This window comes from Microcaecilia unicolor, chromosome 6 (genome assembly GCF_901765095.1).
Source record: "Microcaecilia unicolor chromosome 6, aMicUni1.1, whole genome shotgun sequence".
NCBI lineage: Eukaryota > Metazoa > Chordata > Amphibia > Gymnophiona > Siphonopidae > Microcaecilia > Microcaecilia unicolor.
In genome coordinates this window covers 139,816,231-139,830,145 of record NC_044036.1, presented here as the reverse complement: position 1 = coordinate 139,830,145, position 13,915 = coordinate 139,816,231, and the positions used below count along the sequence as shown (strand labels likewise).

The 13,915-nt window shown below is 44.7% G+C and overlaps 2 protein-coding genes across 3 annotated transcripts in view; one reads left to right on the top strand and one right to left on the bottom strand.

Annotated features, from left to right (window-relative positions):
* NDUFAF3 (NADH:ubiquinone oxidoreductase complex assembly factor 3) overlaps window positions 1-13,915 on the bottom strand; it is a 77,908-nt gene that overhangs the window by 37,663 nt on the left and 26,330 nt on the right. Inside the window, exon 1 of one of the 2 annotated variants that reach the window (XM_030206289.1) lies at window positions 3,872-3,938. The exons of the other annotated variant lie outside the window; for it this stretch is intronic. The gene's annotated coding sequence lies outside the window, so the exon portion shown is untranslated. Of the gene's footprint in view, window positions 1-3,871; window positions 3,939-13,915 lie in introns of those variants that run through there. 2 annotated transcript variants of the gene reach the window in all.
* LOC115472146 overlaps window positions 2,830-13,915 on the top strand; it is a 30,605-nt gene continuing 19,519 nt past the window's right edge. The window contains exon 1 of the mRNA XM_030206291.1: window positions 2,830-2,887. Coding sequence (XP_030062151.1) covers window positions 2,882-2,887 — 6 coding nt within the window. The 5' untranslated portion in view covers window positions 2,830-2,881. The remainder of the gene's footprint in view (window positions 2,888-13,915) is intronic.

The window sequence follows — 13,915 nt, the reverse complement described above, 5'->3', positions numbered from 1 at the left end:
CTGAGTCAAGACTAATGTATTGAAAGTCAGATTTGGTAACCAATGAGAACTGGGTACGTCATGAGTTGGAAATGATGTAATTGAAGTGTTTAAATAGAATGAAGACATTCCACAGAGCATTAAGCTAGCAAGTGAGTTTCTCTGTATTGTAGGAATTTGCTTTATAAGTACTTTTCATTCAAGCATTGCAATAGTCTGTTTTTACTGTTTTGCTTTAGATTGGTCCCCATTACCCTGATGCAACGGAAGCTCACCATGAAGTTTAAGCAACTACATTTACAGATGAGTTTTACTTTTTTGACAAACCTCGTCGTGAAAATAATTGAAAGAATTTTAAACTGTTATAGTGTATAACAAAAGAGAGGGAACAAAGTACAAACTAAAGTCACCGAAACACGGCCCGTGTCGGGTCAAGGCTCATTCATTAAAGAACTTTGTTCCATTTTAAAGGCCCGTGAAACTGTTATAGTGTATCATGAAGCAGAAGGTTTTTTTTTAATGCCTGTGAAATAACTGCCCTGAAATCCCTCGGTGGATGGTTTTAAAATGTCGAGGAAGGGGCTCTGAGGCTTTTTCCTTCCATTTGGTAAATTCATGAGTATTATTTGAAGTGTAGGTTTGCATGCTCATATACAAGTTTTATTTTCCACGTTACAGTGACATTATTGTGAAGAATATTTGGATTGTGTTGTATTTCACTCCTCTTCTTGTTCTGTTATATTGTTTATAAGCCTAGCATCATAGCTCTGTTAGTCAAATGTTCTAATGCTGCTTATTAGGTGGATCATTAGTATTATGCTAACATTGTTTTCTCTCTCTGGTATTTGAATTCCAGTGCTGTTAAATGTGTAGATTTTCAATACTGTTTCATGGTAGTTCTATTATTAGGTTTCAATTTACTATGTTCAAATTTGCCTCATTTATTGTATTTACGTTTATTCTTGGTTATTTTAATATCGTTGGGCCGACCTTCTACAGTTTGTGTCCCGAATGGCAAAAGAGATCTGGATGAGCTGGAAGGGGCTTTGGCAGCAACTCCAACAGTTGGGAAGTAAAGTCTGTGTCCTAAAATATAGCAACAAAAATGCATATTTTATATCACATTTATATCATATGCTATAAGTGCATCTTAGAGGGGGAGGAGAAGACACCTTAAGGTTGATAGTGAGTAAAATGTCAGTTTGCAACATCGACGGATTGTTGGTTTAATCAAGTATTGATCATGAATGCGACTGTTAAGCAACCAAACTGATAAAACCACACTTTCAAGATTGTTATCAAATGTAACTGCCTACTTGTGGTTGGTATTGTGACAAATTGCTGACTTGTGACACAGGTATTTGATAAGAACCTAAGAGTAGCCATACTGGGTCAGACCAGTGGTCCATCTAGCCCAGTATCATGTTTTCCAATCAGTGGCCAAGCCAGATCACAAGTACCTGGCAGAAACCCAAATCGTGGCAACACTCCATACTACAAATCCCAGGGCAAGCAGTTGCTTCCCATGTCTGTCTCAATAGCAGACTCTGGACTTTTCCTCCAGGAATTTGTCCAAACCTTTTTTAAACCCAGATACGCTAACCACTGTTACCACCTCCTCCGGCAAACAGTTCCAGAGCTTAATGATTAGTCGAGTGAAAAAATCTGGAGTTTAACCTGCACACCCTCATCAGGCAGACTGGGTGGATTGTGCAGGTCTTTATCTGCTGTCATTTACTGTGTTACAGTGGCTGGAACCTCAGGACAGTGCTGGGCAGACTTTCATAAGGAGAGGGTCAGGCAGACTTCTATGGTCTATGTCCTAGAAACGCCAAACAAAGACCATGATCAAGTATTTTACATCACATTCATTGTTGATTTAATCATTACATATGAAGTGTCTGAGCAGCAGAGCACAGAATGACATAAGAATAGCCATACTGGGTCAGACCAGTGGCCCATCTAGCCCAGTATCCTGCTTCCAACAGTGACCAATTCAGGTCACAAGTACCTGACAGAATGCCAAATAGTAGCAACATTCCATGCTACCAATCCCAGGGCAAGCAGTGGCTTCCCCCATATCTATATCTCAATAGCAGACTACAGACTTTTCCTCCAGGAACTTGTCCAAACTTTTTTTTTTAAATTAGATACGCTAACCGCTGTACCACATCCTCTGGCAATGAGTTCCAGAGCTTAACTATTATTTGAGTGAAAAATTATTTTCTCCTATTTGTTTTAAAGGAGAAGAGAGAGAGAGAGAGAGAGAGAGAGAGAGAGACTATACGCCTAATTACATACGAACTATCTGAGAAGCAGTGCACAGGAGAAGAGAGTATGTGTGTGTTTCAGAGTCATTACATATGAAATGTTTGAGAAGTATGGCACAGGAGGAGTGTGTATGAGTAAGGAGTGGGTGTGTGGGTATGGGAGGAGGGGAGAGATGGTGCTCTTTGTCTAGGCTGATGTGGCAGTCTCTGACTGCTGAACCCTCTCTTAGCACCTGACACTGCTTGAAGAAATGGGAAGAAGAGGGACCTAGAGGGACAGCATTCACCCAAACTGCCCCCTGCTGAGAAATGCAAGAAATTTTCCTAATACAGCAACACCAGCTCAGGCCATCCAGAACCACTGCCCAGCTTGGGCATAGGAAAAAACCTTCAAAGAAAGAGAGGAAGGTCCAGACTTGCACAGCTGGCATCATATCAAAAGTGAAAATGCCTGCAAGTCCTCAGAAAGAGGAAGTTTGTAAATGAGATGGGTTTGATCTGCCTCTGATTGGAAGACTGAGTTTTTTTTTCCCGTTGGGAGGGAGGAGAGAGAGAGGGAAGTATTTGTGTGTCTGTGTGCTGAAGAACAGAAGACTTTGGAGCTCCCAAGACAGGTAGAGCAGAGAAAAGGAATGCTGGTGAGTTATGACCCCCTTCATCTCCTTTTGCTTAAAGTGACTTTATATTGACCCACATCAGGTGATGTCTCATGAAGCTGATTTCTGAACAAAGGATCACTTCAGCTGAGAGACAGACGGAGGGGGCTTGTTGCAAGTGCATGAGATGGGAGAGTCTCCCTTATATTAATATCTGGACAAATCTAGAGAGCAGGAGCTATGGGGAAACCCTCTGCATTTGGAGAAATTAAAGCTGGCTTGTGCAGGTCTTAGAGAACTTTTTAGAGTTTTTTTTCTTTATCTGATAATGTTTAATATGTACAAAACAGGCTTTGAAATTTTGCATCCTATAAGTCTGCAAACTTGGTGCTAATGGTTTATAAAGAAAGTTTGGCATAAATGGGAAATTTAATGCAGACTGCAGCAGCCCTGGGTTTAGGGATAGGTAACACAGGAAAATGCTTAGAGTGCCAGAGTCTGAAGCCGCTAAAGAGCCTAATCCCTCTTGATGTAGTGCAATGTGAACTTGCCACTTCAAAGGGGCAGCACTATGCCACTACAGCCTTCCTCTGCTCCTCTTCTGCCTCTCAATCTTTGAGATCTCCAACCCCCTTCCTGGATCCCCACTCTCTGCGATCTGCTGTTGCCTATGGCTACCAAAATCTTAAATCCAGCTCTGAACTACAGTAACATTTAGAACTGGTGCCCAGTGGTGGAACTGGTAGCTGGTACCTGAGAGCTTCACGCTGTATTGCCCTTAGCACAAGCGGAAATCCTGCATCTACCAGGACACAGGATCTTCCCTCCACTTAGTGCCTTGGAACAAAAGGTACTGCAGGGTACATCTGTTACTGGAGTACTGAACATAAAAACAGAAAACGAGGAGAGAGGAGCAGTTCCTTCAGATAGACTTTATATATAGATAGAGAGAGGGGGGGGGGTCATGTCTTAATCGGGGCTACGAGCAGAGGAGGCTGTTGGAGTGGCAGTGATTGTGTAACATACCTGGCACTGCCATGTGGTTGCAGTTAGGAAGCATATATGACTGGCAGTCCTTTGACCAAGGGCTGCAGGGCACGTAGAGCAGGAAGAAAAAAAAAAAAGAGTGAACGTTGTACAGGTTCCTGTTTTGCATACAGGCTGTCTGTTAGGCAGCTGATCATTATCTGGCAAGCATGCAGAGAAAAGGAAATGCTAGGCAGCTGTGAGATCCGGTGCCCCTAGATCGGTGTAGTTAAAGGTGGAGAAGGTTGAAACACAGTGTGGGCCCTGATAGAAGGCGAGGCAGGGGATAATTAACCCTATGGTTTTAGCCCAAAGATCATGCTCCAACATGTTCTGTCTGTGTTTCTTGTTTGTAAGCAAGGACTGTCTACTTTAGTGTCTGAAGTGCTATATACACCTGGCAGTGGCGCACGCCGCTGAGGGGGTGCCGCGCACCTGTCGGCTCTTCGTTTTCATGCTCCCTTTGCCCCGGAACAGATTACTTCCTGTTCTGGGGCAGAGGGAACATGAAAACGAAGAGTCAGCAGGCGTGTGGCACCCCCCCCCCCCCCCAGCGGTGTGCACCCGGGGGGCGGGGCGTATCGGCGATCCACCCCGGCTGTCAGCCCCCCTAGGAACGCCACTGACACCTGGTCATAGCTAGGTGGGGCCACAGGGGCGTGGGCCCCCACAGATTTAGCGCTGCCCCCCCTCCTGCCGCTGACCCTCCCCAGCCACTTTCAATTCCCCTTCCCACCACTGCCTGGTACCATTGCTGGCGGGGGTCCCCAACCCCCGCCAGCCAAAGCCTTCTTCTGCGCCGGTCTCCGGCACCTTCGCTGATCTGTTTCTGTGAGTCCTGACTCCCTGTGTGCACATCCCAGTGGCGGTGGTGGGGTCAGCGGCTGGGGGAGGCAGCCTAAACTGTGCCCCCTCACCTCGGGCTCTGGACTCCCCTCCCGCCGAGGTCTGGCTATGCCCCTGCAAATGACTGTGAAAATAAGAAAAGAATGGCTCATGGGGAAAATTAAGAAAGTGAAAGCCTTAATAGAGTAGGTATAACTTTGTGCGTGAGGGATCCACTAACTCTTCCAGTAACATAAGGCCCCTTTTCTAAGCAGCGTTAAGTCCAACACGGGGTTACCACTCGTTAAATAGGAGTTACTGCCGAGCTACCTCAGCAGTGGTATTTGCGGAGTGTACCCTGTGTGCTGCCCGGTTACCGTCAGGTTAGCGCGGGAGCCCTAACTGCCACCTCAATGGGTGGCAGTAAGGGCTCTCCCCCACCGAAATGGCTGCATGGTCATTTCCTGCAGGAAAGAGAGAGACTTTCCTTTTACCTGCTGTGGTAAAAGGGGGCCTCGGTGTGCGTGAAAAACACGCGTCGACGGCAGCACAGGCCTCCTTTTGCTGCAGCTTGGTAAAAGGGCCCATAGTTAGGAAAACTATTAGCTGAGGAAGATCCTGCAAGAATGTCTCTTAAAACAGCAGGAAAAAACATTGACAGAACTTTACTGATCTTCCAAATCATCTCTATAAATTTTCTCTCTTTTACGAACGAGGTTCATTTGGGAACCTCAAGTTCTTAGTGACAACAATGCAAGTCTCAGGCCCATAATAATGACATCACAACCTGCCCCCAAAAGAGTTCCAGGCTCATAATGATGTCATACACCTTCTCTATTTTTCTCTCCTCCCCACCCCCCTCTTATGTAGAATTGTAGAGGGGGGAGAATACTAAAAACTGTGTAAAACGAGACATATTGCTAATTATGCTCCTTAAACGTATATTAATTTGAACTGTCCATTTGGAGGGTTTGAACGTGTTTCAGCTAGAGTTATACTTGTTTAGTTGATCCACTTTGTGTAATGTGACTCTTCTGTCAGTGTTCACCTGTTTATTGTCTTTCACTTTTGTGGTTTCAATAAAGTACCTCATTGAAATAAAAAAAAATAATAATAATGATGACATCACACACTGTCCCACAGAGCCCAGGTGCTTGGTAACATCACTCACTGATTGCCCCAAAGGAGGAAAGAAAATGATAGCTACCCGCTGTATTAAAACTAAGACTGTAGATCTCAATGGTCGTTGGTCCAGTTATATTGAAACGTTGCTTTAAAATTCAGCTAAACAAACAACAAATGATTTAAGTTGATGTCAGTGTCCCCAGCAGGATGTCAGAGCAACTGGTGCTCTGCCATCCCGCAGCACAGGATTCTAGTACCATCTCTGGAAAATCTCATTTTCTTCTACGCTTGTCAGATAGGTAGGGCTGGTGTGAGGCAATTAGACACCCCAGGTGAGTCTTCTGTTTTCAGGCTCCTAGGCAGCGCCCAGTCATGATCCCCCAACACCACCCCTTCCCAGCACAATGCTGTAGAAATATAGAACTGAAGCGCCATTTCTAAATATTAAACTGGTTTTACATGTAGTTATATAATATCTATATACACTGTTTCAAAAAAACCAAAACTATACAAAGCTTGTTTCCTGCATAACTCTGTCAAAACTTGACCAGTTTCAATACATTTTGGAATATTTATTTATTACATTTGTATCCCGCATTATCCCACCGATTGGTAGGTTTATTGTGGCTTACATAGAACAAAGGGAAAGTACAAGAGGCTGGTTACAAGATAAAGGAGAGGGATTGACAGTTGTAAGGTAGGGTTAGGAAAATGATAGGAATAACTAGAATTTGTATGGGTACTTGTGGAAATAGTAGGTTGGGTGGTCCCATTAGTGGCATCAAGTCAACTGCTTGAATCACTGTAGTAAAATTACGATAAGAATCAAGTGGAATCGCGGGGAGTTGAGTTGAGTTAGTTTCTTGGAATATATCATCCTGAATAAATTTGCAATAAGCCTACACTCATGCCAGCCACCTCACCTAAATGACATCACTTCACTACCTGGTTCTTCAACTGTCACAATGTTTTCTTCAGTCTGAATTGATCGGGCCCTGCCGTTTCCCGACTGGCAATCAGTCGAGCCCGTATCTCAATTTCTTCAAAAAGATATATCCCTACACTTACCCTCTTCCACCTCTTTTCTGGAAACTCTTGCATGAGTCTATCAGAGCCTCTTGACTGCCTTATGTTTAAAGCAAAATGGAATCAGTGCGTATCATGATGATAATTGCTAGGTGGTGGCGACGTCTTTTAGGTGAGGTAGATATATTCTACATTTTATTGAAATTAGTCAAGTTTTGAAAGAGTTGTGCAGAAAACAAGCTTTTTTTTTAAACACAGTATATATATATATAGATAGAGATGAGAGAGAGAGACTAGTAAAAAAGGCCTGTTTCTGACACAAATGAAATGGGCGCTAGCACGGTTTTCCTCAGAGTGTGTATGTTTGAGAGAGTGTGGGTGCGAGTGTGTCTGTGAGAGAGAGAGCGTGTGCGGGTGCGAGTGTATCTCAGAGTGTGTGTGAGAATGAGAGTGTGTGCGAGTGTGTATGTGAGCCACAGTGAGCGTGAGAGAGTGTGTGTTTCACACTGATACAGTGTGTGTGAGAGAGAGAACGTGTGTGTGAGAGTATGTGCGCGATACACAGACTCTCTGTGAGACCGAGAGAGTGTATGAGACCGGTGTGTATATCTACATGCATAAACACACACAAACCTATAAATGGGGGTAGTTTTAAGAGATTGGAGCATATGGAACTGCATTTTGTATGTTTAAGTATAACTGTGTAAAAAGAAGGGACACAAAGATATACTCACTTTTATGTGATATGGGGGTGTTCAGTATTTAATAATTTAGGGGCCCTTTTGCAATGCCACGGTAGAGCTACCACGGCGTTGGTTCATGCCAATCCAGCACTACTGCCGACCTACCGCAGGAGCCAGCGGTAGCTCCACCCTCACTGCACACCGTTTCCGGTGCGACAGAAAATATATATTTTTTGTGCTGGGGTTTACCACCAGGTTAGTACAAGAGCCTCCTAAATAGGTGGCGATAAGGGCTGCCCCTGGAAACAGCCACATGGGAACTGTGCACTTACCGCAGAACTATTTCCTTTTTTTGCCTCTTACCCGCTGTGGTAAAAGGGGTCTCGGCATGTGACAAATCCATGTGCCGACACTCCCGCAGGGCACCTGTTACTGAAGCTTGGTAAAAGCGTCCCACAGGGATGCAACAAACTACTTATGTCCAAAATGACCTCTTTAAAAGTAGCTGCATTTTTTTTGCAGGCCGGGTACTTTGGCTTTGGGTGTCATGGGCGGTGCATAAGTATGTGTTGGTATTATCTGCCGTCATCTACTGTCTTACTATGCAACTTCAAAGGGGGTGCGGACATGGGTACATAAGACTAGACATTGCAACATTCCATGCTACCAAACCCAGGGCAAGCAGTGGCTTCCCCCATGTCCATCAAGAAACAGACTATGGACTTTTCCTCCAGGAACTTGTCCAAACCTTTTTAAAATCCAGATATGCTAACTGCTGTTACCACATCCTCCAGCAACAAATTCCACAGCTTAACTATTTTTCAGTGGAAAAATATTTCCTCCTATTTGTTTTAAAACGATTTCCATTGTAATTTCATTGAGTGTCCCCAGGGATGTGTCAGGAGGTTAGACGCGCAGGTTACACATTACTATCATTTCCACACCTAACTGCCTACAGTTAGACATGACCTTTTCAGCTGCCTTTGAGGTAATTCTAGAACAAAATTTCTGTATGGACCTGTCATTCTAGAAATCACATTCAGTGTGCATCATTCTGGAGCGTAAAATTTGGCACCATTTATTGAATTTACCCTTATATGTGCTGATGCCTCTCATTAGCTTAGGGGTCCTTTTACTAAGGTGCACTGAAAAATGGCCTGCGGTAGTGTAGACACATGTTTTGGGCGCGTGCAGAATTATTTTTTAGCGCACCTACAAAAAAAAGCCTTTTTTTTTTTGTTGTTGTTGCCGAAAATGGACGTGCGGCAAAATGAAAATTGCCACACATCCATTTTGGGTCTGAGACCTCACCTCAAGCCATTGACCTAGCGGTAAGGTCTCACGCGGTAACCGGAAGGCAATGGTCTACGCGAGTCAATGCCACTTGATGCACGTAGCTGCCGCCCGTCAGAAAAGAAAAAAATATTTTTCAGATGCGTGTAGCAGATGCGCGCCTACATTGAAATTACCGCAAGGGCCATGCAGTAACTGGGTGGTAGCTCCAAATTGGTGCGTGTCGGGCACGCATAGGCGCCTACGCAGTTTAGTAAAAGGGCCCCCTAATGCCCTATGATAAAATTAGATTAGGTTATTTATTCCTGATATACTGCCATCATTGCAATGCAAATCAAAGTGGTTTACAAATCAGATATCAAATATTAAAAAGAGGAAAGAAGCTACAATGTTGTATAGGAAAGAACTGAAACATTCACACAATGAATACATATATAATATATACATATTCCTAACCACCAGCAGAATCTCAGCTCCTAAATCAAATAGGGCAATTAAAAAAGGTGATTTTTAACAGGGTGCAGCACGACACCCTCTCCCCGGCGCAGTGGCGTAGCCAGACTGCCAATTTTGGGTGGGCCTGAACCCAAAGTGGGTGGGCACAAAAGTTTCTCTCTACCCCCCCCCCCCCCCCCAAGCAAAATTTAGTCACACTCAGATGCATTTGTCACACAGGGTAAAGTGCTGCTTTTCAGTGCATCCGATTTCAGACAATTTATTTAATAGCCTAATCCTTTTCAGTGAGCTTTCAGAGGCCAAAACCTCCTGCCTCAGGTCAGTATAATGCTGTTACAGTATCCTCTCCTGACCTAAGGAAGGAAGTATTGGTCTCTGAAACTTTATTAACACCATATTACTTTATCCTAAATTAAAAATAAAATTATTTTCTTTACCTTTGTTGTATGGCCATTTACTTTTTCTAATTGTGTTGCTCCCAGTCTCTAGATTCTGCTTTCCTTCGTTTTCGCTTAACTCTTCTGCCAGGGTTTCCTGGCCATTTGTCATTTTTCTCTCCTTTTTCTTTGCTTTCTTCAATAATTTTTCTGCCTCTCTCTGTGTCCAGATTTAATTCATTCTTACTATCCATTCTTTAATTCCTTCATCTACTTATGGCTTTTCATTTTTCTCACCCTTGTTCTCCCCATGCCCCTTCCTCTTATTCTCCAATCTTTCACTACTCCCCTTTTCCATGCAGCAGCTCTCCTCTTTCTCTCCCCATCCTTCCAGCATCTCCCCTCTCTCTCCCCATCCTTCCAGTAGTCTCCCCTCTTTCTCCCTACCCTTCCATCCAGCGTCTTCCCTCTTTCTCTCCCCATCTACCCTCTCTCCTGATCCTTCCATCTAATGTCTCTCTCCCTCCTTCTAACCAGTGTATCTCTCTACCCTTTTCTGTTCAGTGTCCCTTCTCTCTCCACATCCTTCCAGTCTCTCCCCTGTCTCTGCCATCCTTCCGTTTTCCCTCTTTCTCCCCATCCTGCCATCCGTTTTCCCTCTCCCGATTCAGGCCCACCCGATTCAGGCCCACCAGCCCCAGCTCCCATTGCCAGCCACTGCTGCTTTTCCTGTTGAGCAGCAGGGCCGGCGCTACAAAAAGAAGAAGCGCTCAGCTGACTGAGCAGAGTGCCAATGCTAACGCCGCAAAAAAAATGTTAAAAAAAAGAAGCGCTGCACCGCAGGCAGCCTCGAAGCATTGGCTGCTGGCTCTGCAGGCTCCTCCCGTCTCTTACGTCACTGCCCCTGTTTCGCTCCAGGGGCAGTGACGTAAGAGACGGGAGGAGCCTGCAGAGCCAGCAGCCAATGCTTCGAGGCTGCCTGCAGTGCCGCGTTTTTTTTTAAAACATTTTTTGCCGCATTAGCGCTCGGCTCAGTCAGCTGAGCGCTTCTTCTTTTTGTAGCGCCAGCCCTGCTGCTCAACAGGAAAAGCAGCAGTGGCCGGCAATGGGAGCTGGGGCTGGCGCGGGCCTGGAAGAAGAGTGGGTGGGCGGGCCAGAGCTGAAATTGGGTGGGTCTGGGCCAACCCAGGCCCACCCGTAGCTACGCCCCTTCCCCGGCGCATCAAGCCCCCCCCCCCCCCCCCAGGTGCATTCTTGGCTGCTGGAGAGTGCAGCCGCGCGCCTGTCCGCTCCTCTGGCTCCCTCTGCCCCGGGGCAGGAAGTAGCCTGTTCCGGGGCAGAGGGAGCAGGGAACCAGCGGAGCCGACAGGCGCGCGGCTGCTCTCTGCACCCTCCAGCAGCATCAGCATGCACCCGGGGCGGACTGCTCCCACCGCCCCCCGCCCTTGCTATGCCACTGCCAGGCAGCGCTGCCTGATTACTGCTGGCTACACTCCGACGCTGGATATGACAGCACTTGATGGCGTGCTGGGGGGTGGGAAGTAGCCTGGCGTTACTTCCTGTTTAGCGAGTGGGTAAGCCTGCATTGGGCTTACTGCTGCTTTGTAAGAACTGCATTTATTGGATGTGATTGTATAATTGAAAATTATTAAATAAAAAGTGTTTTAAAAAAACACAAATTTTCCAGAGAAATCAGAAATTAGCAGAGTTCACAATTTGTTATTTTTCTGCAGGTGCAGAGTTTACAGCACGGATACAATGGCACCAAGGTAAAAAAAAAAAAAAAAAAGCTATTTGCTCATACTTCTATATCAATAGGAGAAAAGAACAAGCTGCTGATGTCCTAAGTAATTAATTCGTCCCAAAGAAAGAGGCATATGGTGTTTTTCTTACAGGTTGGTATGATTTCATTCTCCAGATGGGAAATTTGAGACACTTATGGGACAATAGTACAGGTAAAGGAGTCTAACTTGCTAAAAGCTTCTTGGACACGGGATAATTTTTTGTTTTTTAAAAAAATGGCAGTTTTATGTTCAACATACAGTAAATCACACACCTCCACTATAGCTGAGAGCGACTGTATTAAGATAGTTATGCGGGGATTTTCCCGTCTGTTTTCATCAATAAGCCAGATGGTAGAAATTTAAAATGTTTGGTAGATAACCTGTCTTTTGAAAAATCTGAAGCAATGTATATGGCAAAAATATGAGCATAGCTCAACAACGGAAGCACACAACCAGCAAAACCATAGAGATGATTTCCATAAGACCCTGTCCTCCCTATCATTATTTCTGCCTACACCTGGGATCTTGGGAAACTCAGCATCCAGATGGTAGATCAAATTTAATGAGGACCTGTGGAAAGTGATGCATATAGGGAAGGAAGGATAATCCACATTACAGTTCCACAAAGCCAAATTCAATTAGGAATCAACACTCAGGAAAAAGATCTAAGCTTCATCGTGGACAATCCATTGAAATCCTCTGCTTAGCCAAGGAAAAAAAAAAAAAAAAAAGAGGATTTGTTAGGAAGGAGAGCAGAGGCTGAGCTGGGTTCAAATCCCACTCCTGCTCCTTTGGGCCCTGCTGCAGATAACTCGAGCTAAGCTTTAGTAAAAGACCCCCTCAATGTTTTATGTGCATTTTGTATGGTGGATTTCTTCTGGTGCTTAGGCACATTTGTAAACTGCTTTGGTTGTTTTGCTGAGATCTCGGAAAGGCAGTACAAAACTTTAAAGTCAGTGTCCAGTGTCCATCCTAAGCAACAGGACTATTCTGGTTTCTCCTTTGCTAAGGTCTGTATCCCGTTTCCAATGCAGGTAAGAAACACAAACTTTTTAAACTTCTCCCATTGGCAGGACAGGGCTACAGAATTTCAGGTGGAGTCAGAAAAGCAAAGTTGGGTTCTTGTCATGGTGGCTGCTGTTCATGGCTTTCAGATAATAAGCATTTGCGGCAGGGCTGGGCTTCCCCTGGCAGTCAAAAAGCCACAGAGAAATTCTGCTTCAGCTGGTACTGGCTTCACTTCCTCTGCCATCTCTCATCTCCTCTCCCTGCTGGTTTTAAATGTGTTCATCTTGTTTCCTCAGAATCCAATCTATTTTCATTAGAACACATCTCCAACTGTACTATTTAGACTAATAATAAATAGAAACAAAACAAAGAGAAGGAAGTAAGAATATACCTTTTTTTGTGATCTGAAGAAGGGTTAACTTCGAAAGCTAATCAAAAAATATATAATTAGTCCAATGAAAAAGGTATCATAAAAAAACATAGAAAAATGTAGGCAGATAAAGACCATGTGGCCTATCCAGTCTGCCCATCCATGTCATCTACTCTCCCAATCAATCCCTCAGAGATCTTATGTACTTGTCTCAAGCTCTCTTGAATTCAGATACTGTTTGTCTCCACCACTTCCACTGGGAATCCGTTCCACAAATTCAACACCCTTTCTGTGAAGTATTTCCTCAGGTTACTTCAGAGTCTGTCCCCTTTCACCTTCATCCTATGCCCCTCTCGTTCCAGAGCTTCCTTTCAATTGAAAGAGACTCACCTCCTGTGCACGTATCATCTTACTTTTTTCTTTGTTTTATTTCTATTTATTACCTTAAAAAATGGACAAACACGGCTACCCTACCGCTTTATCCAGGCTAACAATAGAAATAAAACACTATATTATATATATATATATATATATATACATATACACACACACATATACATTTTTTTTATTGGACTAATTTCATTTTATGACAAGCTTTTGAAGGCCTGAACCTCCATTAGCAAAATCCGCCCTTTCCTCTCTGAGCACACCACCCATACTCTCATCCACTCTCTCGTTACCTCTCGCATTGACTACTGCAACTTACTCCTCACTGGTCTCCCACTTAGCCAGCTATCCCTTCAGTCCGTTCAGAACTCTGCTGCACGTCTTATATTCCGCCTGAACCGATACACTCATATCACCCCTCTCCTCAAGTCACATCATTGGCTTCCGATCAGGTACCGCATTCAATTCAAGCTTCTGCTACTAACCTACAAATGTACTCGATCTGCAGCCCCTCCTTACCTCTCAACCCTCATCTCCCCTTACGTTCCTACCCGTAACCTCCGCTCTCAAGACAAATCCCTCCTTTCAGTACCCTTCTCCACCACCGCCAACTCCAGGCTCCGCCCTTTCTGCCTCGCCTCACCCCACGCGTGGAACAAACTCCCCGAGCCCATACGCCAGGCCCCCTCCCTGCCCATCTTCAAATCTCT